The sequence below is a fragment of the Gopherus evgoodei genome, chromosome 11, assembly GCF_007399415.2.
Source record: "Gopherus evgoodei ecotype Sinaloan lineage chromosome 11, rGopEvg1_v1.p, whole genome shotgun sequence".
NCBI classification, from domain to species: Eukaryota; Metazoa; Chordata; order Testudines; family Testudinidae; genus Gopherus; species Gopherus evgoodei.
Window position 1 is genome coordinate 23,226,640 of NC_044332.1, and position 27,383 is coordinate 23,254,022.

Consider the following 27,383-nt stretch of genomic DNA (forward strand, 5'->3'; position numbering starts at 1 on the left):
CCCTTTGAGGACCTCTAGAGTAATAGTGTCATGGGGTGCCACAGATGCTGTCCATAGTGTTCTCACCTTTCAACACCTGCAAGAATGAGAACGTCTATGACACCAGACAATGCACCCACAGCCCATCCTCTCCCCAGTGCACTACACTCTGGGGCTATGCTAAATATTAGAGCTCCTGCTACCAGCTTTGACGAAATGAGAATTACACAAAGTTCCATATTGTGTAGCTGGAGTTCTCTGATCTGTAACAAAGCAACAGAACCACTCGACCCCATTATAGAGGTTGGGCAAGCTGGTGAGATGGAAGCAAGGAGAGGCAAAGCTGATACACAAAGACATCTTCAGAGGCAATGCACAACTGTAGGTGAACATGACACTATATCTAACTCATTGGCAAACTCCACCCTGATGCGTTCACTGTTTGAAGATCAGAAGACCTGGGCACTGCAATATCTACTGCAAAGCAGGTGTGACCCCAGGGATGAGTTTAAAACACAGTTCCTTAGTGAACGGTAATTCACTGTGCACAAGCTACTGGGTGCTTTAGCAGCATTAGAATAGCAGAGAAGATGAGTAGGAGGAGTCCACTGAAGCTGCTGCATTTCAGCCACCTGTCTGATCACTGTTATTCCGGCCTCCTATAATCATGCCTTTGGAACACACCAAATACTGAGTATTTTCCAAAATGGTCCCCAAAGGGGAGAGGATACCCCTAGCAGCCTCTGGACAGGCACTGCTCTCTGGGGAATCACTGGTATTTATGCCTTACAGGGTGACTTTAAATGTCCTTTTTATCAATCAGTTAGTGTTGCTTTTGTCTCTATGCTGGTTGAAAACCCAGTTGAGCATTTCACACCTGTGGCATCAAGGGAAGGGTATTTAAAAATACCAATTAAAGCAGGACAACTAAACAAGTGGGGTACAGTGTGATAAGGTGGGGGAGTCATAGCTTTTATTGGACTAACTTCTGTTGGTGAGAGAGACGAGCTTTCAAGCTTACACAGAGCTCTTCTGCATGTCTCAAAGACAGTGAGATGTTTCCCCGCAGTTGTGCATTGCCTCCTCTTGCTTACACTTTACCAGCCTATGCAACCTCTATAATGCAGTAGAGCAGGCCTGTACAACTCATAAAGCGGCGAGGGCCATATTACTCCAAAGAAAACAGCTGAGGGCCGAACTGCCCCAGCCCTGCTGAACCCCTCCCAGCACCGCCAAGCCCCCCCCCAAAACACAACACGCCCTGCCACTGCCTGCCCACTCGCCTCCTCAGCCTCCCACCCCCCCAGCTCGCCTCCTCACCCCCCAACACTGCCCGCCTTTTCAGACCACCTCCTTCACCCACCGCTTGCCTACTCACCCCCTGTGGGCCACACAGTGAGCCCATGCAGGCCGCATGTTGTGCAGCCCTGCAGTAGAGTGTTTAAGCTTCTTTGTCGCAGATTGTAGGAGTCAAGCTAAACACCATGGAAAATGAATCTGCAAAGTGCCCAAGCTCTGAGAAGGCAGCAGGGTGACCCATGTGAATAGTCAGATCCCTTCTTTGTGAAGGCCAAAATTGGTTCTCTTCACAAACCTATCTGTTCCCAGTGGCCAGCTGATAATTTGAGTTCCCTGAAAACAAAGTGAAATGGAAAAGGACCAAGTGGGAGGTCTACAGTGGGATTAGGTAGAAGCCCAGTCCCAGAATAGAAACATGTTGCTGAAACTGATAGGGGAAAAGCTCAAGGTCCTACCCTCAGATGGGATTTTCTCTTGTAAGTTTTCTCCCTGACTGCTCCAATGCCTTCTGCTGCCCACGAGGATTCCCTCTGGGCAGCACAAGCTTTCCTGGTGCCACAGCAATAAGAAAGGAATCTGAAGCCTCCCTCCTCCCCAAATTCCTCCCCTCTGATGTCATGCCAGAAAATTTGCCTCAGAATCCTGCACTCTCTTTGACCTTCTGTCATAAACAGATAGTTAAGGGTTAATAGAACAGGAGTACTTCATGTCTCTTTTGACTGTAAAGGGTTAACAAGTTCAGTGAGCCTGGCTGTCACCTGACCAGAGGACCAATCAGGGGACAGGATACTTTCAAATCTTGAGGGAGGGAAGTTTTTGTGTGTGCTGTTAGTTTTTGGTTGTTGTTCTCTCTGGGTTCTGAGAGTGACCAGATGTGCAACCAGATTTCTCTCCAATCTCTTCGATACAGTCTCTTATATGTCCAGAATAGTAAGTACTAGGTAGATAAGGTGAGTTAGGCTTATGTTTGTTTTCTTTATTTACACATGTGTATTTGGCTGGAAGGAGTTCAAATTTGTATTTTGCTGAAAGGATTTTAATTTGTACTTGTATACTTAGGCTGGGAGGGTATTCCCAGTGTCTATAGCTGAAAGACCCTGTAACATATTCCATCTTAAATTTACAAAGATAATTTTTATTGTTTTTTCTTTCTTAAATTAAAAGCTTTTCTTGTTTAAGAACCTGATTGTTTTTTTTATTCTGGTGAGACCCCAAGGGACTGGGTCTGGATCCACCAGGGAATTGGTGGGGAGAAAGGAGGGAAGGGGGAGAGAAAGGTTAATTTCTCTCTGAGTTAGGATTACGTTCTCTCTCAGGAAGAGTCTGGGAGGGGGAGAGAGAAGGAGGGGGAGAAGGTGGATTTTCCTCTCTGTTTTAAGATTCAAGGAGTTTGAATCACAGTGATCTTCCAGGGTAACCCAGGGAAGGGAAGCCTGGGAGAGGCAATGGTGAGGGAAAGGGTTTACTTTCCTTGTGTTAAGATCCAGAGGGACTGGGTCTTGGGGGTCCCCGGGCAAGGTTTTGGGGGACCAGAGTGTACCAGGCACTGGAATTCCTGGTTGGTGGCAGCGCTACAAGTACTAAGCTGGTAATTGAGCTTGGAGGAATTCATGCTGGTACCCCATCTTTTGGATGCTAAGGTTCAGAGTGGGGGGTTATACCATGACACCTTCTCACAGGACTCCCAACCTGGCTAGAGCACCATATGCCCCACCAGGGAGCAGAGGGATTGGTCAGCATTCAGTAGGAAAGGAACCCAGGAATTGTTTTCCCCCGTTTTTCATGTTCTTTTAAAGTCCCCGTCCCCCAGGCTGGAGGATAGGTCATCCCAAAACTCTGCACATATAAATGGTCCATTACTTGCTGCACAAAACCTGTGCAACAGGATCACAGAAAACAAACTCATTTCAGTGCCTACCTTCAGCTCTGGCTTTGCAGCAGCCTTTTAAAAATGTCTTTCTAGACCCCATTCTGCTCCCACTCCTGTCAATGGCCCTGCAATGGGGGACTGCTCAAGGGTATAACAGCAGAAACAGGATCAGGCCCTACAGCTTACACAGAGGGAAAGTTTGTGGCTGTGTCAAAGCCTCTCATCCTTTCACTGAACCAGACATTGCCCATGGCTCACCGATGGAGAGTTCATCTAATAAATAGTATCTAAAGACACCCATAAGCAACTTTATATTTTAAAGAAATCCACACGAGCCCCGCGAGCGACGAATCCTGTCCACATGCATAGGTAAATTTCCCTTTGACGTTAATGGGGACTGTGCGAGCAGAACAACTGCCCTATGCTGGTATTATGGTACAGTCACAAATTGCATTATGGCATGTAAATGATGCAATGTATTACTTTCGAACCACAATTGGGCCTATCTAGTTTCACACAGCGGTGGTATTACATGCCCATCCTTTGAACAGAACAAGGCATGTGGAGTGCCAGCTCATATGTTCTAAGGGTCACAGTCACAGAGGAAACCCAGCTCTGCAGGGACACTTTTCCCTTGAGAAAGCTATTTGCCACTCGTGAGTTTGTTTCAATCAGAACTTCTGAAACTTTAATAGCCCCCAGGGACTGTATGAATGGAAGGAAGAATCTGGGCTCTTTTGGTCATATTTCTACATCCCTATTGTAGTCATAGTCCCTTCCCAGACAGTCCATATCTCTGTGACGCTCTGCCCCTGGCAGAAGGTAAACAGATCCCCACCAGGAGCATAATCTCGAGAACACACACATGCTCCATGGAAGCCCCCAACAAGCTGGACCAAATCCAGGTACCTTCTCCTGACTGACAGCCTCCAGTACCTGCTTCTTCCACATCAGGCTGCCAGCACCAAACAAGATCAGAGCCAGGGTTATAGTTAAGAGGAGTAAATTCTCTCCAGCATTTGCGAATGGCAAAGCCCAGAGCAATGCATTCAGGTAGAGGCTGGATCACTCTCAAGTACTGGGGGCATCAGAAGCCACTTGAAACTTGTTACACCTTGAAAAATTAGCCCTGGAAATGCCAGGTCGGGTCCTTCAGCGGTACTCACCCAACAGGGCAATGTCAAACATGCAGCCTCTTTCATTAGTCAGTTCTGAGAAATCTGGAAGCTCCAGGCAGTGACATTTGGCCCTCTCCCCTGCTCCTTTAACACCTAGAAATGGCATTTTCCTGCAGTCCCTCGGAAGTGGCAGTAACTTTGTGCATCACAACCACAGCTTTATTTCCCATTGACCTTTTTATGAGGTCCCCATCCAGTAGCTCTGACTTCTTCATGGTTTTCAGAGCTACCATTTTCCTCAGAGGCTTGTATTCCACCAGGAGCATCTGAAAGAAGGCATGGGTGGGGGAGTTAGTCCCACAGCTGAGTGTCTGCTTTTTAATGGTCACTCTAGTAAGTCTTCAGGGAAATGGACCTTTCTAAACTAGCCTTTCCCTAGAACATCAGAGAAGCAGAAGTGCCAGAGCTGCAGGGAGATGCTCTGAGATCTGCAAGACACAGAGTTAATGATAAAAGTTTTAGAGAGTCCCAGCAAATTGGGGAAAGAAACCATAGACATGGCCAGATAATGCTGGGGTGACCAGATAGCAAGTGTGAAAAATCAGGATGGGGATGAGGGGTAATTGGCACCTATATAAGAAAAAGCCCCCAAAATCGGGACTGTCCCTATAAAATGGGGGACATCTGGTCACCCTAGATAATGCTGCAGTTCTTGTCACCTTCCCTGCTGCTCAGATTCCTGGCCTAACTCTGGGGATGCTGGCTACTTCAGTTCTGCAGGAGCTGAGAAAGCAAATCACTCTGGTTCATTACTGCCTAGGAGTTTCTCTGTTTCTTACAGCTGGTGGTTTGGCTCATGTGCATTTCTTTACGAGACAGATCTGGTTTGATTTATCGATTGATAATGGTAGATGAAACAGTTCTCTCATTCTATACATTTTAATTGGAACATGGTTAACATCCCCAAGGACTCAATTCTAATTTGATTCAGTACAGCAGTTCCACCTCCAGAGGGCAGGAGAGTGATAAACTTTCCTAACAAAGACATTTCTGACACTGGCTTCCAAAAGGAAGTGCAATTGCATGGTAAAGATGAAAGGAATAATTCGAAGACTCAGAGACAGACTACTATGCTTTTAAATACTGGACTTCCAATCCTGCAAAGATTTATGCATGAGCTTAACTTGGAACTCAAATGGACTATTTAAATGCATAAAGCAAGGCATATAAACAACTCTTTGCAGGATCATGACCTATATTTGACAAAGCAGTTCCTCTTTTAATTTCAAGACAAAAAAATACAGGTGGGATCTTTCCCCTGCTATAGTTGATTATATGAGTATAAAATAGTAAAAGGAGACCAGCTGTCTTGCTGAAGAAGCAAAACTGAGAACAGTTTGTACTTTATCATCATGATATTTAAACAGTGGATTAACAGGTAAAATTGCTATTAGCAATGACTAATAATACCCAAGTATTTGATTGGCAGAAGCAGGGTTTTTTGCTTTGGTTTGATTTTTTGTTTTGTTCTCCATCTCTCTCTATCCCTTCCCCCCCAAAAGATCATTTGTGAGCAGGAAAATGTAGGAAAACATAAATGAGTAACAAATGAATAAGATACTCTAATGTTTTTGTTACTATAAATAAGAGAAAACATGCACAAATAATGAATTGTCTCATTGCTACAGAATCTTTAAGCCTGATGTTTATGTTGGCACTCGGGTGCCAGAGAATTCAAAAGGGTTCATTTATAGGAATAGCGGATTTACAGTAATGGAGTAGGTTATCCTTTCAGCAGAAAGCGAGAGAAGCAATTCCCAATGAATTGTTACTGCTAAAGAGGAGCTTGGGGTCTGTACCAGTGCTCCTCAATTTATTAACTCTGCCAAGATTGGAAATAGAGAATCTTTTGCCTGAACTGCTGTAATACAGGCCCCACAAGGAGTCATTATAATAACATGGCAGGACTACTGAGAATTCTGAGGCTTTCTGGCCTGAATTTGCAAAAATGACTTGTGTTGTTGGGTACTCAACAGTCAGAGGGTGAGTACCTACTTTCTGAAAACCTGGGCCCTTTAAGATGTCTCAAGTTCAGCACCTAAAATTGAAGCAGCCAAAATCACTGTATCTTTCAAGAAATATAGATCAGTCTTGGCTATATATCTATGAACGTATTTTAAACATCCATTTATCATTAATTGCAATTTACACTCAGTATACCTACACATTTTAGTTCATACAAATAAATGTATTCCAACTAAGAAGGGTGATACTGACTAAGCCTCCAGGCCTCATAAATTTAAATCTTTATTATCTCCTGTCAAAATGGACAGCAAGAAATATTTTGTAGCATGCATTTATCAGGGTATACATTTGCCTTTTCTCTCACACCAGCTCTCTAAAGAGACTAAATAATTCTATAACAGAGAGCGGTGCTGGCCATAGACTTCATCAGAGCAATATATCAAATACAGCTAATCAGCCCTGTTTATCACAAAGTACTTGAGAACTTTTAGCCCATTGCAAAATGTCAATTTTCAATACTTAAGATCTTTGCTGTGGCAACCAGTTCATTAATGAGCCGTACACTCGCGTATATTGGAAGTAAGTTCTGGGAGGCTAGGACACATCAAACCATTTGAATCGGAGATTCTGTTGCTTTTATATTTTGCTGGTAAAAGTATTTCTGGCGTAATTGCTCAGTTTTCCATACAGCAATAACGATGCACATTTTCTCGATAGACAGAACACGCAGAGTCAGGCTTTCCTAGCTTTATGTTTTAACAGATGTAACAATATTTTCTTGTGTACTACAGGTTTCAAGGAGTCAACATAAAATTGCTTCTCTTGACAATAAGATCATATAAGATGGAGCCAAACAGCATGATTCTCCCTGGACCAATACATCTGTGGCCCAATCAAGGAAAAAACGGTTGGTATGCTGGAGTTAGTCATACAGTATAACAATAGGGGAGCCAGACTTCCTAAAGAATGCTGAGGATTTCCCATTCATTGTTGTCCATGGGGCTATTAATTACATCAGTGATGGAAGATTTGATATGATCATGAAATAACTTGAGTGACCTAGTAATAAACTATAAAATGGGAATGACACAGGTCAACTTCTTCGAGAGCTTCTGAGGAATTTTCATAGATTGTAAAAGGCCAGAAGGGACCCTTATGATTATCTAGTCTGACCTCGCCCTGCATAGCACAGAACATAGAATTCCAACTAGTGATTCTTGCAGTGGAGGGTGTTATTCTTTCCTGCTACATAAAAGATAGAGACTGCCGACCAGTTCTAATTGTCCATTATAATCCCCTGTTTTCTGTAGCTTTGGGGATGAATCAGGTTGTGTAGTGAATGATGCTGTTGCCTGTAGGGTCTCTGGATCATTAGTTGCAGAAGCTGGAAGCTGTCTAGTTCTTTTTTGAACCCTGTTTAACAAAAAGCTGTGAACCGCACTGACATTTGCAAGTTAAGTAAAACACAGGCTAAAGCTCTGAAGCTGGAAGCTGAAGAACCCCATACCCACATGGAGTACCATGTTTAAATCATGATGGTGAACAATGGTTCCGGAGCACTGCCATCATTTTCTGTGGGCCTGTCCTTCCACAGATTATAACCATTGGCATTCTGCCATTCACATGAAATTACTAGTATTTATTGAGAAAATATATTCTTTTTAAAAGAATGTTTGTTATCATTGCAGCATATACAGTGTAATCTGTAGGGTGTCTTACTGATTGGTAATAACTGCTGCCAGACAGAGTGGGATGAATTTAACTGTACTAATAAAGGCAGCAAAAATTTCTTTTATTTTCACTTTCTGAGGAAAATAGTCTGGATTAAAAAAAAAAGCACAGATTTAGGGAGAAGATGTTTAAAACCCTAAAATACAGCAGATTTAGCGCTGTCCATTTTGATCATCTCAGGACTGTATGAACATCTGTTATCTGGCATAATGTGAAATCAAAATTGAAACCAGATACAGTTACAAACAAACATTTTCCCTACTGGTATTATTAGGACAGTGCAAAGTCTCTTGAAGAGGAAAGCACCAGTATAAAGTAACCAGTATCCTATTAGGAGTTTCAAAGCACTCCGAATCATGGCAGCTGTGCAATACCAGTAATTGACATGTGCCATGTTGAATGAAAAAAATATTTGTTTCCAAACAGCTAGATTTGCTTTGTACTTTATTTTTCCCAGTAGGGGGCCACAGACATCAGGGCATGGCAAAAACTGCCAAAGGACCTATTTTGAAATGCTGTCATCTGAGATAGTGAGAATCTTCCATTACAAGCACTTACAGAGACACTGCTATGCCAGTAACAAGTTGTCTCTACTCAGCAAGAGTTTAAAAGGACACAATCAAGTTAAATTTGTGCCAGTAAAAAATAAATTTAGAAAACCATAAAAGCAGTAGGAATGTTGACACCATTTTTTTAAAGTTACAGTGAAGACTGTAGTTGTTAAATCAACATTCAACTGTAGTGTTTGAAACCTAAACATTGCAGCACTAGTAACGTAAAAGCATATCTGACTATAAACATGTCAAAAACTTTTATTTTCATTTCTCTCTGCTTTGACACAAAAAAAATAAAGAAACAAATAGCGATAAGTGGATTTCTGAAATTCTTGCACTTGTAATAATCTAATGCACTATTAATAAAGAGGTGTAATGCAAGAAGTATGGGTAATAAGCAGGAAGAACTGGAAGTGCTAATAAATAAATACAACTATGACATTATTGGCATTACTGAAACTTGGTGGGATAATACACACGACTGGAATGTTGGTGTGGATGGGTATAGTTTGCTCAGGAAGGATAGACAGGGGAAAAAGGGAGGAGGTGTTGCCTTATATATTAAAAATGTACACACTTGGACTGAGGTGGAGATGGACATAGGAGACGGAAGTGTGGAGAGTCTCTGGGTTAGGCTAAAAGGGGTAAAAAACACAGGTGATGTCGTGCTGGGAGTCTACTACAGGCCACCTAATCAGGTGGAAGAGGTGGATGAGGCTTTTTTCAAACAACTAACAAAATCATCCAAAGCCCAAGATTTGGTGGTGATGGGGGACTTCAACTATCCAGATATATGTTGGGAAAATAACACCGCGGGGCACAGACTATCCAATAAGTTCCTGGACTGCATAGCAGACAACTTTTTATTTCAGAAAGTTGAAAAAGCTACTAGGGGGGAAGCTGTTCTAGACTTGATTTTAACGAATAGGGAGGAACTTGTTGAGAATTTGAAAGTAGAAGGAAGCTTGGGTGAAAGTGATCATGCAATCATAGAGTTTGCAATTCTAAGGAAGGGTAGAAGGAAGTACAGCAGAATAGAGACAATGGATTTCAGGAAGGCAGATTTTGGTAAACTCAGAGAGCTAATAGGTAAGGTCCCATGGGAATCAAGACTGAGGGGAAAAACAACTGAGGAAAGTTGGCAGTTTTTCAAAGGGACACTATTAAGGGCCCAAAAGCAAGTTATTCCGATGGTTAGGAAAGATAGAAAATGTGGCAAAAGACCACCTTGGCTTACCCTTGAGATCTTGCGTGACCTACAAAATAAAAAGGCGTCATATAAAAAATGGAAACTAGGTCAGATCACAAAGGATGAATATAGGCAAATAACACAGGAATGCAGAGGCAAGATTAGAAAAGCAAAGGCACAGAATGAGCTCAAACTAGCTATGGGAATAAAGGGAAACAAGAAGACATTTTATCAATACATTAGAAGCAAGAGGAAGACTAAGGACAGGGTAGGCCCACTGCTCAATGAGGAGGGGGAAACAGTAACGGGAGACTTGGAAATGGCAGAGATGCTTAATGACTTCTTTGTTTCAGTCTTCACTGAGAAGTCTGAAGGAATGTCTAGTATAGTGAATGCTTACGGGAAGAGGGTAGGTTTAGAAGAGAAAATAAGGAAAGAGCAAGTAAAAAATCACTTAGAAAAGTTAGATGCCTGCAAGTCACCAGGGCCTGATGAAATACATCCTAGAATACTCAAGGAGTTAATAGAAGAGGTATCTGAGCCTCTAGCTATTATCTTTGAGAAATCATGGGAGACGGGGGAGATTCCAGAAGACTGGAAGGTGGCAAATATAGTGCCCATCTATAAAAAGGGAAATAAAAACAACCCAGGAAACTACAGACCAGTTAGTTTAACTTCTGTGCCAGGGAAGATAATGGAGCAGGTAAACAAAGAAATCATCTGCAGACACTTGGAAGGTGGTAAGGTGATAGGGAATAGCCAGCATGGATTTGTAAAGAACAAATCGTGTCAAACTAATCTGATAGTGTTATTTGATAGGATAACGAGCCTTGTGGATAAGGGAGAAGCGGTGGATGTGATATACCTAGACTTTAGTAAGACATTTGATACGGTCTCGCATGATATTCTTATAGATAAACTAGGAAAATACAATTTAGATGGGGCTACTATAAGGTGGGTGCATAATTGGCTGGATAACCGTACTCAGAGAGTAGTGGTTAATGGCTCCCAATCCTGCTGGAAAGGTATAACAAGTGGGGTTCCGCAGGGGTCTGTTTTGGGACCGGTTCTGTTCAATATCTTCATCAACGATTTAGATGTTGGCATAGAAAGTACGCTTATTAAGTTTGCGGACGATAGCAAACTGGGAGGGATTGCAACTTCTTTGGAGGACAGGGTCAAAATTCAAAATGATCTGGACAAATTGGAGAAATGGTCTGAGGTAAACCAGATGAAGTTCAATAAAGATAAATGCAAAGTGCTCCACCTAGGAAGGAACAATCAGTTTCACACATACAGAATGGGAAGAGACTGTCTAGGAAGGAGTATGGCAGAAAGAGATCTAGGGGTCATAGTAGACCACAGGCTTAATATGAGTCAACAGTGTGATACTGTTGCAAAAAAAGCAAACATGATTCTGGGATGCATTAACAGGTGTGTTGTAAACAAGACACGAGAAGTCATTCTTCCGCTTTATTCTGCGCTGGTTAGGCCTCAACTGGAGTATTGTGTCCAGTTCTGGGCACCGCATTTCAAGAAAGATGTGGAGAAATTGGAGAGGGTCCAGAGAAGAGCAACAAGAATGATGAAAGGTCTTGAGAACATGACCTATGAAGGAAGGCTGAAGGAATTGGGTTTGTTTAGTTTGGAAAAGAGAAGACTGAGAGGGGACATGATAGCAGTTTTCAGGTATCTAAAAGGGTGTCATCAAGAGGAGGGAGAAAACTTGTTCACTTTAGCCTCCAATGATAGAACAAGAAGCAATGGGCTGAAACTGCAGCAAGGGAGATTTAGGTTGGACATTAGGAAAAAGTTCCTAACTGTCAGGGTAGTTAAACACTGGAATAGATTGCCTAGGGAAGTTGTGGAATCTCCATCTCTGGAGATATTTAAGAGTAGGTTAGATAAATGTCTATTAGGGATGGTCTAGACAGTATTTGGTCCTGCCATGAGGGCAGGGGACTGGACTCGATGACCTCTCGAGGTCCCTTCCAGTCCTAGAGTCTATGAGTCTATGAGTTTACAATATGTGGGTCTAGATCCTCACCTGGCATAAAGTGATGGAGCTATGCTGATTTTTACAGCAAAGATCTGTCCTATGATTTGTTAAAGGGTCCCTTTAGGTCTTTTTTTAGATTTCAAATTGTTCAAGGCAGCACCCTTTAGTGAAATCCTGGCTCCACTGAAGTCAATAATAAAGCTCCTACTGACCTCGTGGAGCCAGGATTTCACCGCTTTTCTTCCTGTCTGGAAAATGACTAGCACACTTGGGGTTCCACTATATATATAATGACACTTAGTGAGATGACTGTTCGTTCCAAACATGCAGAGGTGCATTTTAATAGTAGATGACTGAGTGTTTCCTTAAGAAGGAGGATCTCTTTTGGGTAGCCAAGACTTGGCTGCCTCAGCCCAGCATGGGTGCTTGCCTATTTTGAAAGACACCAGGATCACATAGACTGCCTAAGAATATCTCTAATAGGTCTTAAAAGTGGTTCTGCTCTGAAAAGTGATGCTAAAAACTGTATTGTGGGCTCCACTCTTGTTGTGGCTCCCCTTTCCAGTTCAAAATTACAAGTTGAATTATATTTCTACACTAATGGCCCAGCCCATTGGGATTTGAAAGTCCAGCGGGGTTCTTTCTGACTAATGCATCAGCAACAGTAATATCCATTCCACAAATGAAGCCTTGTTAATAATTCTGTCAATGGTACACAAGCTGGAACAGAATCAAGCTTAGTCTCTCCGAGAAGTACTGTATTAATTGGACTTGTTAAAGCTTACTTTGGCCAATTAAATCAGCAAATAGGATTCAGATAATACTCTGGGAGCAGATCGATGGAGTAAGAAGGTGCCATTTTTACAGTGTCACTTTCTGTCCATAGCCACAAGTTGGATTTTAGGAATCAGGTTACATTTCATTAATCATCTTCTTCAGTCTGGAGTGAGTCAAAAGTAATATAAAGAAACAGGGCTGCTTCTGTTTGCTGTTACTGGCCAGACCGACACTATCAAAGTGAACGTGTTACCAAGAAGTAATTATTTATTGCATGGATTCTTGCTGGCAGGTTTGTCAGAGCGCTGGTTCCCCATGCACACGAAGCCCATAAATGCATGTATAGTTTTGGTGACCCCAGTTGCTCAGGACTTTCAGCTGTAGGTATCCGAATCGATCTGTGTTTGCATCCTGAGGGAAGGAAAGAACCAGATGTGTGAAAACTCACTGGTTTGTTCCTTAAGGACACTCATGAGTTGTTAAGGGACACTGCTAGATTCTGGCTCTGGTGTCTCACCAGCCTATGAAATGGTTTGACAAGGAATAGCCAAGGCCCATAAACACAAGAGAACAAAAAAAGTAGCAGGGTTTAAAGAGGGCCACTCTAAAGGAGAGGAAGAATCCCCCAGGAAAGAGGACTCAGACCCAGAAGCCCACTGGGAGGTCTGGAGAAATGAGACCTGCCTAGGTTGCCATCATAGGATGGTAGGAGTCAAGGGAAGGTAGATGAGAGTAGGCTGGGTTTTAAAATCCTTTTCTCTAGTACTTTGTTCCTACTGATAATAACTACTGTGTTTGTTTAAAGAAGGTTGTTTGGTCACTGGTTCCCAAAGGCAAGAACCACAGGTGCCCGAATTCAGTCAGCCCTTCAGGGTAATAACAGTTGATCCATAGGGTATGTCTACATCTACAATTTTGCAGCACTGGTTGTTACAGCTGTATTAGTACAGCTGTATAGGGCCAGCGCTGCAGAGTGGCCACACTTACAGCAACCAGCGCTGCAAGTGGTGTTAGATGTGGCCACACTGCACTGCTGTTGGGCGGCTTCAAGGGGGGTTCGGGGAACGCGAGAGCAAACCGCGGGAAAGCAGGTCTCCTTCCCCGGTTTTGCTCCAGTGTTCCCCGAACCCCCGAGCAAGCAGATCTCCTTCCCCGCGGTTTGCTCTCGCGTTCCCCGAACCCCCCTGCAAACGGCAGGGAAGGAGACCTGCTTGCTCGGGGTTGCGGGGAAGGAGACCTGCTTGATTACCAGAGAGGCTTCCTCAGGTATGCTGGGATACCTGCTTATTCCACAGAGGTCAAGAAAAGCGCTGGTAAGTGTCTACACTTGATTACCAGCGCTGGATCACCAGCGCTGGATCCTCTACACCCGAGACAAAACGGGAGTACGGCCAGCGCTGCAAACAGGAAGTTGCAGCGCTGGTGATGCCCTGCAGATGTGTACACCTCCTAAGTTGCAGCGCTGTAACCCCCTCACCAGCGCTGCAACTTTGTGATTTAGACAAGCCCATAGAGTACTATAGCATGGGATAATTGCAAAATCCCACTCTGGGATAGATAAAAGGAACAAGGCCTGACACCAGAGGGGAGGCACTCGGAGAGAGACCAAGAGGGGACCGAGGGGCTGCTAGCCCTGTCACTGTGACAAATATTTTTCAGCATCACAGTTGGATCAAATGAAGAAAAACATTCTTCTTCCAATTTCAACTCCAAAGCATACCTCCAGCTTGAATGTTTGGACAGGGAACCCTTCCTGATCATAGACAAACTCCCCTAGGAAGGCACCTCCCTTCTCTCCAAAGCCTTCTTTCAGCCCCTAAAAGAAGAAACAGGAAGGGGATGGAATGTCAACAATTCCAGGGCCAGAGACAGACAACATGCTGATCAAAGGCTATTGCAGCATGCCACAAATCCCACTGTGTGATCAGCCCTCAGTGCCAACCAGCTCTGACATATGAGCAAGCAGCAAGCATGCAGGGGTCAGTTTCTTTACAAAAGGTAAGAAGAAAAGGAGTACTTGTGGCATCTTAGAGACTAATAAATTTTTTTGAACATAAGCTTTCATGGGCTACAGCCCACTTCATTGAATGCATAGAATGGAACATATAGTGAGGAGATATATATACACATACAGAGAACATGAAAAGGTGGGAGTTGTCCTACCAACTCTAAGAAGCTAATTAGAGTTAGCCTATTTGGTAGGCTATTATATTTCACTATATGTTCCATAATATGTATCCGATGAAGTGGGCTGTAGCCCACGAAAGCTTATGCTCAAATAAATTTGTTAGTTTCTAAGGTGCCACAAGTACTCCTGTTCTTTTTGCAGATACAGACTAACACGGCTGCTACTCTGAAAGTTAAGAAGGTTACTCACATAGATGGCAAAGTTCTTTGGGGCACTGGATATCTCTTCTGTCTGAGAGTCTTCCTTGGCAATATGATCCAGCGTGACAGCAAGCGGATGGATGACTCTGGATAATTTCACCACGACATAGCCACGAGATCCACGCAGAGCCCAGCAGTTCCCTGGAGTGTTATCCCGCTGGAACCCATACATAAGATAAAATAATGAATCACATTTCAGACATGTCTAGATGGCCTAGTGGTCCCTTTGGACATGACAGTTTATGACTTGCTAGCTACATGACCCCATATCACAAGCAAAATATTCTGGTGGCAAAGAAATTCCAGGTTGCCAATGTCCCTAGCAAAATATTAAAATGGGGAACAGAAAGATTTTTTGTTGTTGTGAAGGTCACAGATCAGAGGAAATGGCTGCTGGCATTTTTAATATCAGGTCAGTTAGAGCTTTTCTGGGAGTGCAATGGGATGGTGTTGCAAATGCCTTTCATGGACTTATGTATATATACGCCCCAGACCAATAATGTAAACAAATACACACACACACACACACACACACACAGATGAAGCAAGACATGCAGATAGGTTGTCAATCAAAACATGTAATAACCATGAACCGATTAGCTCAAATCATGGTAACAGTCCAAACAGCAGATATTTAGCAGCAGGCCCTGAGTAGCTGCACACACCCAATGCTGTGCACACCTACAGAGACTTAACCAGGAACAGAACCACTGAGTTCAGGGAGAAGGAGCAGGCTGCGGGAAGCAGGAAGGCAACATGCACACCAGTCATCACAATTTCCTTCCTTTCTCTCCAAAAGCTCAGCGGTACTTGGGAAGAGGCACTAGCCATAGATTATGCCTCTGATGCACTTCAAGAGGAGGATGCTGTTGCTGTGGCACAACTTCTCCAATTGGCCACATGACATCATCATACACAGAAAATCTTCCCCATCTGTTCCCCTTGCAGCAGGTGATTAACACCACGTTCTCCCCAGGATAAAAACACTCATCGCACTCTGTACCCTGCAGCCATGTCACGAGTATCAAAAACTCTGCCAGACACTGCTTGTCCAGGATAGAATGCCTGGAATCTTGCATGATACACTTGTTGAAAACGCATATTTCCTCATCTCAAAAGTCAGCTTCAAGAATGGTGAAAGGGTGGGCCGTACCTTATCCATCAGCATAGACAACCTGGTTCTCAGAGGCTGACTGAAGAGCCAGTAGAATGGGGTTTCCCCAACACATTTATGAGATTACTCCAAATATCATATAAAGCATGAGTTAATGCAGTATCCAGTATACATGTAACCTACTTCTTCGGACTCCCATGCAGTCTCTCCACTACCCTATTTCTCTGGGGATGGTACACAGCTGATTAACAATGTGTTGTACCAATACCCATCCGAAAGCGTTCAAACTTTCTTGATACAAAAGGCATCCCATTAACTGAAAGAAGGCTTTCTGGCAAATCAACATAGTGAGTCAAGGGGTTAGGCAAGAAATGAGTTCTGTTAATGCCTTGTACAATTATGATTTCAAAGTAATGTAATCATGAGTAATATTCTATAACAGTCAATAGTGTGTAACCATGCAATGCAATTGAGAGGCCAGTAACATCCACTGCAATTCTCTGCCATGGTCTGTCTATGACTATAGTTGCAGAACTACAGTAGTTCTGTGTGGATCATTTGCCTATTCTGGGTGCATCAGAGCATAACAACCTGACCCACTGTTAGCAATGCTGAGAATTTTTAAAGCTATTTCCTTAGTGCAGACAGGACCTAAGAGAGTAAATCCATGTCTTCTCTTGGCCTCAGTCACTCACTACTTTAATTGAATAATATGGATGCCCACTCATCCATTTAGCTAAAAAAAGAGAGTCTCATTTAATTGCACAAAATAGAACACGAAATATTTATTTAAATAAGTGATACCTAGCTCAGTTCTCAAGTCAAAAGACTTAATTTACAAAACCTATTAAGGTTGCTAAGTAAAAACAATGTAGATTCCATCACTTTGCAAAACTTAGTCATCTAACAAGCCAGGAAATGCATAGTGAAGGACATTGATGCCCACATGACTATCACATTCTTATCAAACAAAGAAATATATACTGCATCACAACAGCCTTATTTCATACCCATCATAATGGAAGTGTGCCTACATTATGTTATAATGTCAGTCTTACAAACTTTTCTTGTTATGCTACATGTACCAAGTTATTCTCAATAAAGTTATAACTATGCATTTCTTTGTTCTGGATTAGAATGTGTCCCTATGCATTTTCTCAGCAGAAGATTTATGATGCTCTGAACTAGAAATTAGCTTGCTTTTTAACAACTGACTTTTGTAATTGACGCGATAGGTGACCATATTATCACTTTAACAACTTTAACGTTTTTTTTTTAAAATGCAGGATTTGGTTGTGTGTGTTTGTTTTGTAACAAAGTAAAATATTCTAAATTATTCTGATTCAGTCCTGGTCTAGGTCTTAAGTTTCAGAATTATTTTGATCTCTATAAAGCAAAATATTTGAAAAGGGCCTCAACTGCTCTTCCCTTCCCTCCTTCCTCCTCTGCCTTGCTTCCAAGACCCCAGTTTGAGAATTCTGTGTTTCCCTGGCAGCTAGGGATGACATCAAAGTACCAGAGTGGTACAGGGAGATGCTACATTCAGTGCGACAGTGATATTCTAGGATAGGAAAGTAGACTGTCTTCCCTATTACAAAAGCCTCTCTTCCTAGACGATCAATTTGGAAGGACTCATCCCTTCTTCACTGTGGGTAGATATAGTTTCTGTCTGTTTTCTACAAAAAGAACAGGAGTATTCGTGGCACCTTAGAGACTAACAAATTTATTTGAGCGTAAATTTGTTAGTCTCTAAGGTGCCACAAGTACTCCTGTTCTTTTCACCTTAACTGATCACTCTCGTTAGAGTGTGTATGGTGACACCCATTGTTTCATGTTCTCTGTGTATGTATATATCTTCCTACTGTATTTTCCACTGCATGCATCCGATGAAGTGGGCTGTAGCCCACGAAAGCTTATGCTCAAATAAATTTGTTAGTCTCTAAGGTGCCACAAATATTCTTGTTCTTTTTGTGGATACAGACTAACACGGCTGCTACTCTGAAACCTGTCTTTTTTCTAGTGTCCCAAGCTTGAGACAGTTGTGAGCCTGGTCTCTTGAGAACTTTGAGTTTTAGAGGAATATCTTCATCTGAAATGTCAGCCATTAGCTTTGCATTTGGCACTGTGATAGCTGACACCCCGTTTAGATCTCTTAGCAGGTCCTGTTTCTGCTCATAGTGCTGTTGCTAATGAAGACAGCTGATCTAATCTGGAGGGGTCAATTTGCTCAGCTGGAGACTTATGTTTTGTCTCTTTCTGGACAGGGGACTCTGCCTCCACAATATCATGTGAGGGCTGGTTGAGGTGGTGGGGAAGGGAGGATCGAGCCACCAAAAGAGAACAAACAGGTGCAGTTTCATGGCATTCCTACCTGTAAAATCACATCTGGAGATCGTGAATATTCCCAGCAGAGTCCAAATATACAGATATGCGCACCTGTCTTGTAGCTTTCACTGTATTTCACAACAGAGGCACCTGCAGATATTACAGCATGCGTGAGAATGTTTTACATCCAGACATACTAGAAGACATAGGGAACAGCTCCAGAATAAGTTGCATTTGGACAGTAGCATATGTGCACCAGGCAGATGTGCAATTCCCTAGTATATACAGGGAATAGACTTTGAAGTCTATTCTTGTGATATAACTCTTGGCTTGCGAATAGGAACTAGGCTTGGGCATTTATCTTCCATTCACCCCAACTGAGAGCATCTTTTGCTGTGGAAGAGGAGAGAGCCCATTTTACTTGAGTTTGGCTTACCCAATGATTTCAGAGCAAAGTCCTCCCTCTGGATGCAGTCACTGTTGCCCTGTACCCAACTGTCCACTGACTCTACTGGATGCTGTGAAGGAGACACCAAATGAGGGAATGCTGCACAGAATAACATCTAGAGGTACTTGAACGGACACATCCCATCTGGGCTTAGACAGTTATTTTCCATGGTCTCTGCTCAACGACTCAGCAATGATGCTGCATTCCACACACTGCAGCACAAATATGGTATCCATCAGCCATCCCCATAAAAGGATTTGTTGCCTTAGTCCTAGTAGACAGATCTCCTAGACTATCAACATAATTGGTGCTAATTAGCCTCCGTGTGAAGCACTGGAGCTTGGATTGGACTTCCTCTGTCCTGTGCTGATTGGCTGTTTGTTCCACCCCTTCCTTCCCCTTCCCTCAATCTCTTCACCTCAGCTTCATTCCACTCCTGTCTCTCTTACCCTAGCCCTGCCCTCCTCCACTCCTTTTCCTTCCATTCTCCTCTCCCTTTACTTGGTTTTCCATTTGGCATATCTCCTCCTAACTAAACCCACCTCCCACAAAATAAAACACAGTGTGCCACTATCATCACCACGTTTGCCACCATTGTATCATTCACTCTGATTGTGTGTTCTCTTCCTCCCCCCACACTGTGGCTCTCTTCTCTCTATATGTTACAAACTCATGGAGGAAGAGACTGATACTATCTACTCTCTTCGTATAGAACCTGGCACCATGGGGCCCCTCTCTTGGGTGGCCCTAAAGCACCACCATAAACATGATTCCTAATTAACAACAAGAAACAGGACTGAATGAGTCACATGAGCTGGACTCTTCTGTCCAACACAGACGTGTTCTCCAATAGAAGGGTGAGATGGAAGGGTATGTGGGGGTGGATAGCACTGTCACTGCCTTGCCTATTCCTCCTCTGTGGATAAAGAGGACTCCAGCCTCCAGGACTGCCCGCATGCAAAGGCCCTCTAGAATGTAACCAAGATTAAATCAATATGGTTCTATAGAAGTTATTCTAAAAACCTATAACATTTCATAGAAAGTTACTCCCTTTCTACTGTTTTGTTTGAGCCCGCTCCAGCAGCAGGGCTGTCCTTTGCTATTCAATTCTATAGGACGGCTCAAAAAAGTCCTCGCAGTCTGATAGCTTTCTAGAGGAATGGGTGGGTTTGGTACCTTCACTTTTAAAGTAAATGTAACATAGATGAAAGCCATCGAGTAGCAGTAGGTGAAGTTCTGACACTAATACAAAGAAGCTCAAAGCAGTGGCATTTGGGCTGACTTGGATGGGCCACGGCTGTCCCCAGACAGTTTCCACATGCCTGAAAGGCTCTCAAAGCCATGTAAATGTATTACCCACCTGGACTTAGGTCCATTTTCTAAGACTAAAATGAAAAGCAACTACACACGGTCTGGTCCTCACTTTCTTTGTCCTCCAACGCTGCTGTCCATGCGTCTTTGCTAGAGTCTCTACTTGAATCTGCAGCTCAGCAATCTGCCCTCGAAAGTCATCAATTTCCCGCTGAAGGTGTTGCTGAAGAATCTCATTCTGGTGTCTTTATAAACAACAACAAGCAGACATCAGGAAATGCCATTTCAGACTAAGCTGTCACACAGTGTGTACGCAAGCTATCCCCACCGGTGGCACAGAGAGGGGGCAGGAAGCAGACGCCTTCACACATAGGTGAAGACAGAGAGAGAAGGTGAGCCACAAAGGTCAGGATTTCAGGCCTTCCAAACCTCTCTGCCCCTCTCCAGGCCGTTTTCTTCAATGTAGACTTTGGGGAAGAGCTGTCTCCAGGGAGGGTGCTTTCTCCAGGGCTCTCATTCTTGTCCCTGAAGTAAGGGGCAGTACGGTAATGACCTCAGTGTGCCCCAATGGCAGGCAGCAGAATGTGATCTTTCCCATAGGTGCATTAGTACATCCCTTTCCCCTATGTATGGGACACATCCTGCATGTTACCACAACCAGGCCTTGAAGCATCAAGCTGATGGTCTCTCAAGGCAGCAACTGCACGAGGTGAGCCAAAGGAAGACTCTTTCTGGCTCAAGCAACATGAGAAAGAGAAAAGAAGGGAAGAGAAGAGAGCTGGATTTAGCTAGAGTTCACCTCTCCCAGATCTCAGCCAGTATATACAGCTCCCACACTACAAAGCTTCCAGCCCACACACCACAGGTTACGCATTTGAGAATTCAGAAGAGAAACTTGAACTAGGGTCTGGTATGTCAACCCCATCACAGCACAAGCTGCCAGGAGACCAGTCAGAGCTCCTGAGACTGTAGTAACCAGGTCGGTGCTTCACCCTTTTCCACGTAACCCCAGGTTATGGTGAGCAAAGCTCTCTGCAAAGAACCCTTTTTACCTGAGGTTCAACTGCATCTGCTGCTTGCAGGTCCCAGAAGGCAAGCGAAAACCATGCACAAATGCTAGAGAGGAAATAGCTAGGTTAACAGGTTTCTGCATGCGTCAGCAGCTGTATATATATGGTGCGGGATCATATAACTGTACATAGCATTATTTACATTCTAAATATCACCACAACACAAAGAATGTAATTTTTTTTTGGTTTAGATTGATAAAAGTGCCCTGAAAAGTTGAATACACACAAATTAAAGCTGACAGTTTTTTTTGCTTTCCTGGAAAAGAAAAGGCGGGGGGGAGAGAGACTCCTCAAATAACAGCAACCCTTAGAGTCAATATATTTATCTATTAAAGCAGGACTAAAGGATTTTAAGTCAGAAGTTAATGCCAGAGCTGCCCAGCCCATGTACTTTTGGGATGATGTTGACCTGAAGGGGGACATTCTTAGTTTCTAAATCCAGAAGGAACTATTTTGATCATCTAGCCCTGCATAAACATAGGCCATAGAATTTCATTCAGTCATTAAGCTCTTATCTTTTGGCTGAGCGACAGCATATTTTTTTAGAAAGGCATCCAGTCTTGATCTAAAGACCTCAAGTGATGGATCTGACAAAACAGCCCTTGATAAATTGTTCCAGTGATTTATGACCCTCACTGTTAAAAATCTGTGCCTTATTTCTAACTTGAATTTATCCGGCTTCAGCTTCCAGCTACTAGATTTCATTATGCCTTTGTCTGCTAAATTAAAGAGCCTTCTACTCTCAGAAATCTTTTCCCTATGATGGCACTTACAGATGGCGACCAAGTCACCTCTTAACCCTTCACTTTTGATAAACTAAATAGATTGAGATTCCTAAATCTCACACTGAAAAGCAGAGTTCTAAACCCTGAATATGCTTAAAGCTCTTTTCTGAACCTTTTCCCATATCCTTTTTGAAGTGTGGACATCAGAATTAGGCACAGTATTCCAGTAATGGTCTCACCAGTGCGGTCTATAGAGGTAGCGTCATATTCTCTGTTTATAAATCCTAGGATTGTGTTTGCTTTTTTAGTCAAAGCGTTACACTGTGCACTTGTGTCCAGTTGGTTATCCACTATGACACCTGAGTCCTTCTCAGAGTCCTTTCTTTCCAGGATACATGGCCCACTGTGCTCCTCTGACAGAGGACAGAAGTTTCACCGCTGCCCCTCGTAAGTCAGATACAAGATTTACAGAAGAAGGAAAGAGAACTGGATTGGCAGTGTGATTATGAGAGTCTCTCACTACTAGTTTGATCATTTACATCTAGGTTTGGTCTATCGAGGACCCAAAATCATTACCACCTATCAGCTATTCGGTGGTAGGCCAGCTTTTAGTGGATAAACACTGACATCATAAATAGCATTCTCAGCAAGAAGCCAAGAACTGAACTGGCCCAGGAGACTAAAGTACCCTCTCACTTACAAAGGCAGTTCTTTTGGGTAGGCAGTGAGGCATTTTGAAAGGACAATCTACATTACAGCTGCTGACTCTGCTTTCCTTGTAGGTGAGGGGGAAAAAGGGAGAGTTCATTTTCCAGGTCTTTCATCAGCACCAAATCCAATATAATAAAAATATTTTGAAAGATGAGGACCCAAAGGACTCCAGTTTTAAATGACCTTAGCCATGGGCCAGGTTTTGGCATGAAACTAAAACAATTCCTTGACAGATAAGAGGAATTCTGAGTATAGCAAGAAAGTTTAACCCTGACCTTACATCCTTTAGAGCACTCACCCGAAAAGATGCCCAACAGGAATATTATTGCCGGAAAAGCAACCATCTTCATCACTCGCCTGGACTGCTCCTCTAGGAGGGAAAAACAGTCCCACATGGAGATTGGTGCAATGCATTCTTTATTCATCTTTGTCATTAGAACTGGGCCAGCAATAGAAGACTGTAATCAGAGTGATCCTGCAGAACACTATGACACTTGCTTTGGTGCAGGAGACCCATCCCTGGCATCAGTGAGGAGCCCGGGGATTCTTTTGGCTTTGGTCTGGTATCTGGGGCTGGAAGAATGGATTTCACAGTGGCTAGTGGTTGCACAGTAGTGTCTGAACAGAAAAGCGCAGAACAAAATCTCAGCGTCCAGTTGCCTTAGTGGCTGCAGAGCAGATTGTCATGTTAGTAATGAGACAGATGCAGCCAGACACAAAGGGTAGCTATTATTCCTTGCTGTTATGAGAGAAGGACAGTGTGAGGGTGCTAGGGCAAGGCTATGAAGAGAGTAGGGAAAAATACAGCTGCTAAAGGAAGCCAGTAGGTTTAATATTGAAGCTTTACTTCTCAGACTGGTTAACTCTGAAATCCTGAATAGTCAGTGATTTTGTGACGGTCCCCTTGAAAGAAGAAATACCCTACTGGAACTGACCTCTGGTCCATCTACTCCAACATACCTAACGGGATATGCCCTTGGTTGTGCAACACATGGGAATTGTTGGTGGTGTCTACCAATGTGCTGGTTTCAGGAAGACATTTGCTGGAGCAGCTGCTTCCTTCATGCAGCTCTGTACCTGTCAATTAGATAAATATCACTTCAGTAACACTAACGAAGGGAGGCGGGAATTTAGACTGCAAATCCCTTTGCAGCAGAGTCCTCGTGCTATCATTCTTCACTCTGACATGCCTAGCACACTTGGAGTATGATTAAATAAGTAACAGTAATAGAATTAATTAATAACAGCTGGAAAATCCAGGGAGAAGAACTACCAAGATGCCTGGGGTTGTTCTATTACGGGACACAAAATCCAAGAGGCCACGTAAAGGATTAGAAACTCTGACCCCACTCTACACCCCTGAGATGTATTTAAAGCTAGTCAGAAACAGGTTTCCAAAACAGGGCATATTCCACTTGAAAGGGCTTTTGTTTGTATCCAGTAGTCATACACTTGCATCCTATACAGATTTTATAGCTGCTAAATCCCCTATCAAAGAAACAAATCCATTTGTCAACATACTTCACCAGATCTGTCCCTGGTTCTGACACATCATGGCCCTGGCATTAGTGCTACCAAGGTGCTGCTTTGAAGAGAATATTAGCTGATGAGACTGTTTCCCTGCACTTATCATAGTAACATCACTTCATTAATTCAGCCTCCATGTCAAACAGGAGATACAGGGATGGAGAAAGTATTTTCTTGGTTTCTCTTCTACATTATAGCCAGAGGAATAGGTAGCACTGGCATATCTGGCCTGCTATCTTACTTATGGCCCATAGTTTTGTTAAATGCACAATGTAATGGGCTAGATCCTGGAAACCAGCTCTTCTACACCTGGGTTAGACTGAGGTGAGGTTGCAGTTGCAAGCCATTTTGTGGCCACCTGATCCTTGGCAGAGCCAGAGAGCCTGACAATTTAATGGGGAACCTCCAAGCATCTCAATACTACTTCAGTATTACATGCCTTTCATCGGCACAACACCCTTGCTCCGGTTTGCCATAGGAGAAAGACAGAGAGATGTACAAACTAACTGCAGGTATGCTGCTCTGTTGAGTCTTCTGCATCTCTGTCGCTGTGTGGACAACGGTCCTGCTCAGGGCTGCAGTGTCGTTTCAATCGTGTGACACTAGAAGAGTGCTTACTCCTGTACGGTCTTTTGAAAACCCTAAGGGAAAAGAGGAGACCATGATGACAGGGACCCTCTCCAAGGAAAGTGAAGACTGTGTGGTATTCAGTGAAAAACTTTGCATTTCCCCTCATTAAAGGTTGTGACCCTTTATCCATGCACACTCCTCAAGGGGAATTCTCTTAAGGAAGACATGGCACTGAGATCCCATGTAGACAGTAGACTGCTGCTGAATGTTCCAGAGTTGATTTACCTTGCTACAGAAGTTCTAGGGCTATCCCAGCTAGTATACATCTTCTTTACTGCCCAGAATGTCAGGTGCATGCTAGTTTTCCATTGATCATAATGGGATGTCCACATTGGTCTGGCTCACTGGTAGTTTTTGTGCTACCAAATAAACAGCCTTCAAGCCAACAGACAGTGATTATCATTGGCAGGAGTATCTGAGATACAATGGCTAATTCCTAGTTTAAGCATTAAAACAGTGGTATCTCTGGTACCACTGCATAGTAACCCAGGAAATGTTGACTTTTTAATAGCAACCACTGCAAAATAAATGTAGAACCCTTGTCAAACAGGTGTAGGGAAGTTATCAGATTCCTTTTTGCCACATCCAAAAGTGTCTTCAAACCCCAGGGAAATGGGATAGAAGCCCTGCAAAGAGGAGCTCATTTCAGACTATCAGTTTGTACACAGTGCTCAGACTTAAAACTTATACTGTTTTGCCTTAGACAGCATCACCGCCATATCAGGAATGCTCCTTAAGGAATCTAGGGAGCACAGAAAACATTACAGTAAAATGATCTAAAAGCAAAGCAAGATTAAAATTTTAAACATTGCCCCTTTGGCAGTTGTGAGTATCAACTCCATAGCTCTGTCTGGGTACTGCAAATGCAACAGAATTTTACTGATGACTTTCAGAACAATTCCAAACGAGTGGGTCCTGTATATGAACAAAAACAAGGATAATGCATCATAAGTGTATTTATAGTAGAATCCATTAGAAAGTTAACATTTGCCAATGGTTGCTATTGGTACAAGCGGAAAATCTGTGGTTATCTCAGCTAGCATTCTTTACTAACTGTTGACAAGGGCTATCTTTCTGTAATTCAATTTTTTTTATTTAGCTAAACTGAGTAGTTTTATTTAGGATAATTCATGATATACTGGTACTTGTAAATGTATTTTGTAAGCATAATTAAGTCCTCGTTATATCACTCTGTTATTCAGTGTGTGACAGATCTCTAGCTTTTTGTGTAGAATACAAAGTATCACATCCTAGGTTAGCTGGCTGAATGGTTTAGCACTATGGCCTTTGACTATGTCAGAGGTTATGGGTTCCAGTACCAACAGGAAAATAATCATTTGGCCTCTTCCCCAACCCTATCTGTACCCACCAGACTGTCTTTAAAATGTTAGGTTCATGACACTAGAGTAGGTGGGGATAGGAAAGAAGGAAATGCCTTCTCTTGGATGGGCAAGAGAAGAAACATTTAGATAGTTTCAAATCCGATAAAAATCAGCATCCCCGCAAGTTGAATGTCAGCGACTCTCCTTGTACATTGCATCCCCTTCCCTGCACCCTGTCTTTACAGGTTGTACTCTCTGGCTGGCGGGGACCATCTCTTCCTATGTGTGTCTGTATAGTGCCGAGCACATGTGGTGGTACAGCATCTGCAAGACCACTAATAGCAATAGCATGGACCGAAATACAGAGTGGATATACTGAGGTATTTTCTAATACAGTTCTTAAAAACCAACATATGCTGACAGCCACCAGGCCCCCCTCTTACCTCCTCACCCCTGTTTCTCGGTATATATTGGGCTTCTGCTTTTGAAGGCTGGCCAGTCTTCCACTGCGCCTTTCCATTGTGTTTCCTCCAAAGAAACTGCCCACAGAAACTGCCTTGCTCAGCCTGGGAGAAAAAGATAGGGATATTTTAATTAGTTCAAAGTGATCAATACAAACTAGCTTGGATAAATGAGGCCTGTAAAAAAATGTAGGATGACAAGAAACATTGTTAAATAGAATCCAAAAGCCATTGAGGAGATTACAACAAATCGGTTTCAAGTTAAGGAACAAAATGCTAATGCTTCATCTTTACCTAAAACATTACAAGGTTCTTGGCATAGGTTAATTGTCTTACTAGTGGGCTGTGGAAAGAATCATTCACAGGCAGTGTCTGAAAGAGAGTACAGTGTAGCAATGGATACTAACATACCTTTATTTATGCTCTATCAGCTGTACCCCAGCATTATTGCAGGCACTTTGGTCTAGATTGTGATACTACTGAATGCAAGTAAGAGTAACTGTGACGGGTCCCCCCGGGTACAACCTGGAACTGGGGTATCACTGAGCCCTCTCTCTCACTAGCCTGGGCTCCCTTTACACTGTACTGGTGTGACAAGTTGCAGACCATGCTGAGTCCTGTACTCAGGGCCGGCTATAGGCCGATTCGCCCGATTCCTGGGAATCGGGCCCCGCGCCTAAGAGGGCCCCGCACTTTAGGCGCCTTTTAAATTTTGTTTACTTACCCTGGCTGCAGTCTGCTCCGGGGTCTTCCATGGCCCCGCTCCCCTGACCAAAGCGCGGCGGGAGTGCGGCTGCCCCACAGCCCCAT

At 43.2% G+C, this 27,383-nt stretch overlaps 1 protein-coding gene across 1 annotated transcript; it reads right to left on the minus strand.

The window, feature by feature from the left end:
• Positions 1 to 27,383, minus strand: LOC115659856 (SUN domain-containing protein 3-like). The gene is made up of 12 exons (XM_030580564.1): positions 27,298 to 27,383; positions 26,556 to 26,678; positions 24,668 to 24,801; positions 23,594 to 23,710; positions 22,932 to 23,003; positions 21,180 to 21,243; positions 20,240 to 20,372; positions 18,805 to 18,886; positions 18,415 to 18,518; positions 14,919 to 15,086; positions 14,262 to 14,357; positions 1 to 76 (listed from the first exon to the last, which is right to left on the minus strand). Exons 1-12 carry the CDS (start codon positions 27,381 to 27,383, stop codon positions 29 to 31), a joined length of 1,227 nt encoding a protein of 408 aa, XP_030436424.1. The 3' UTR covers positions 1 to 28.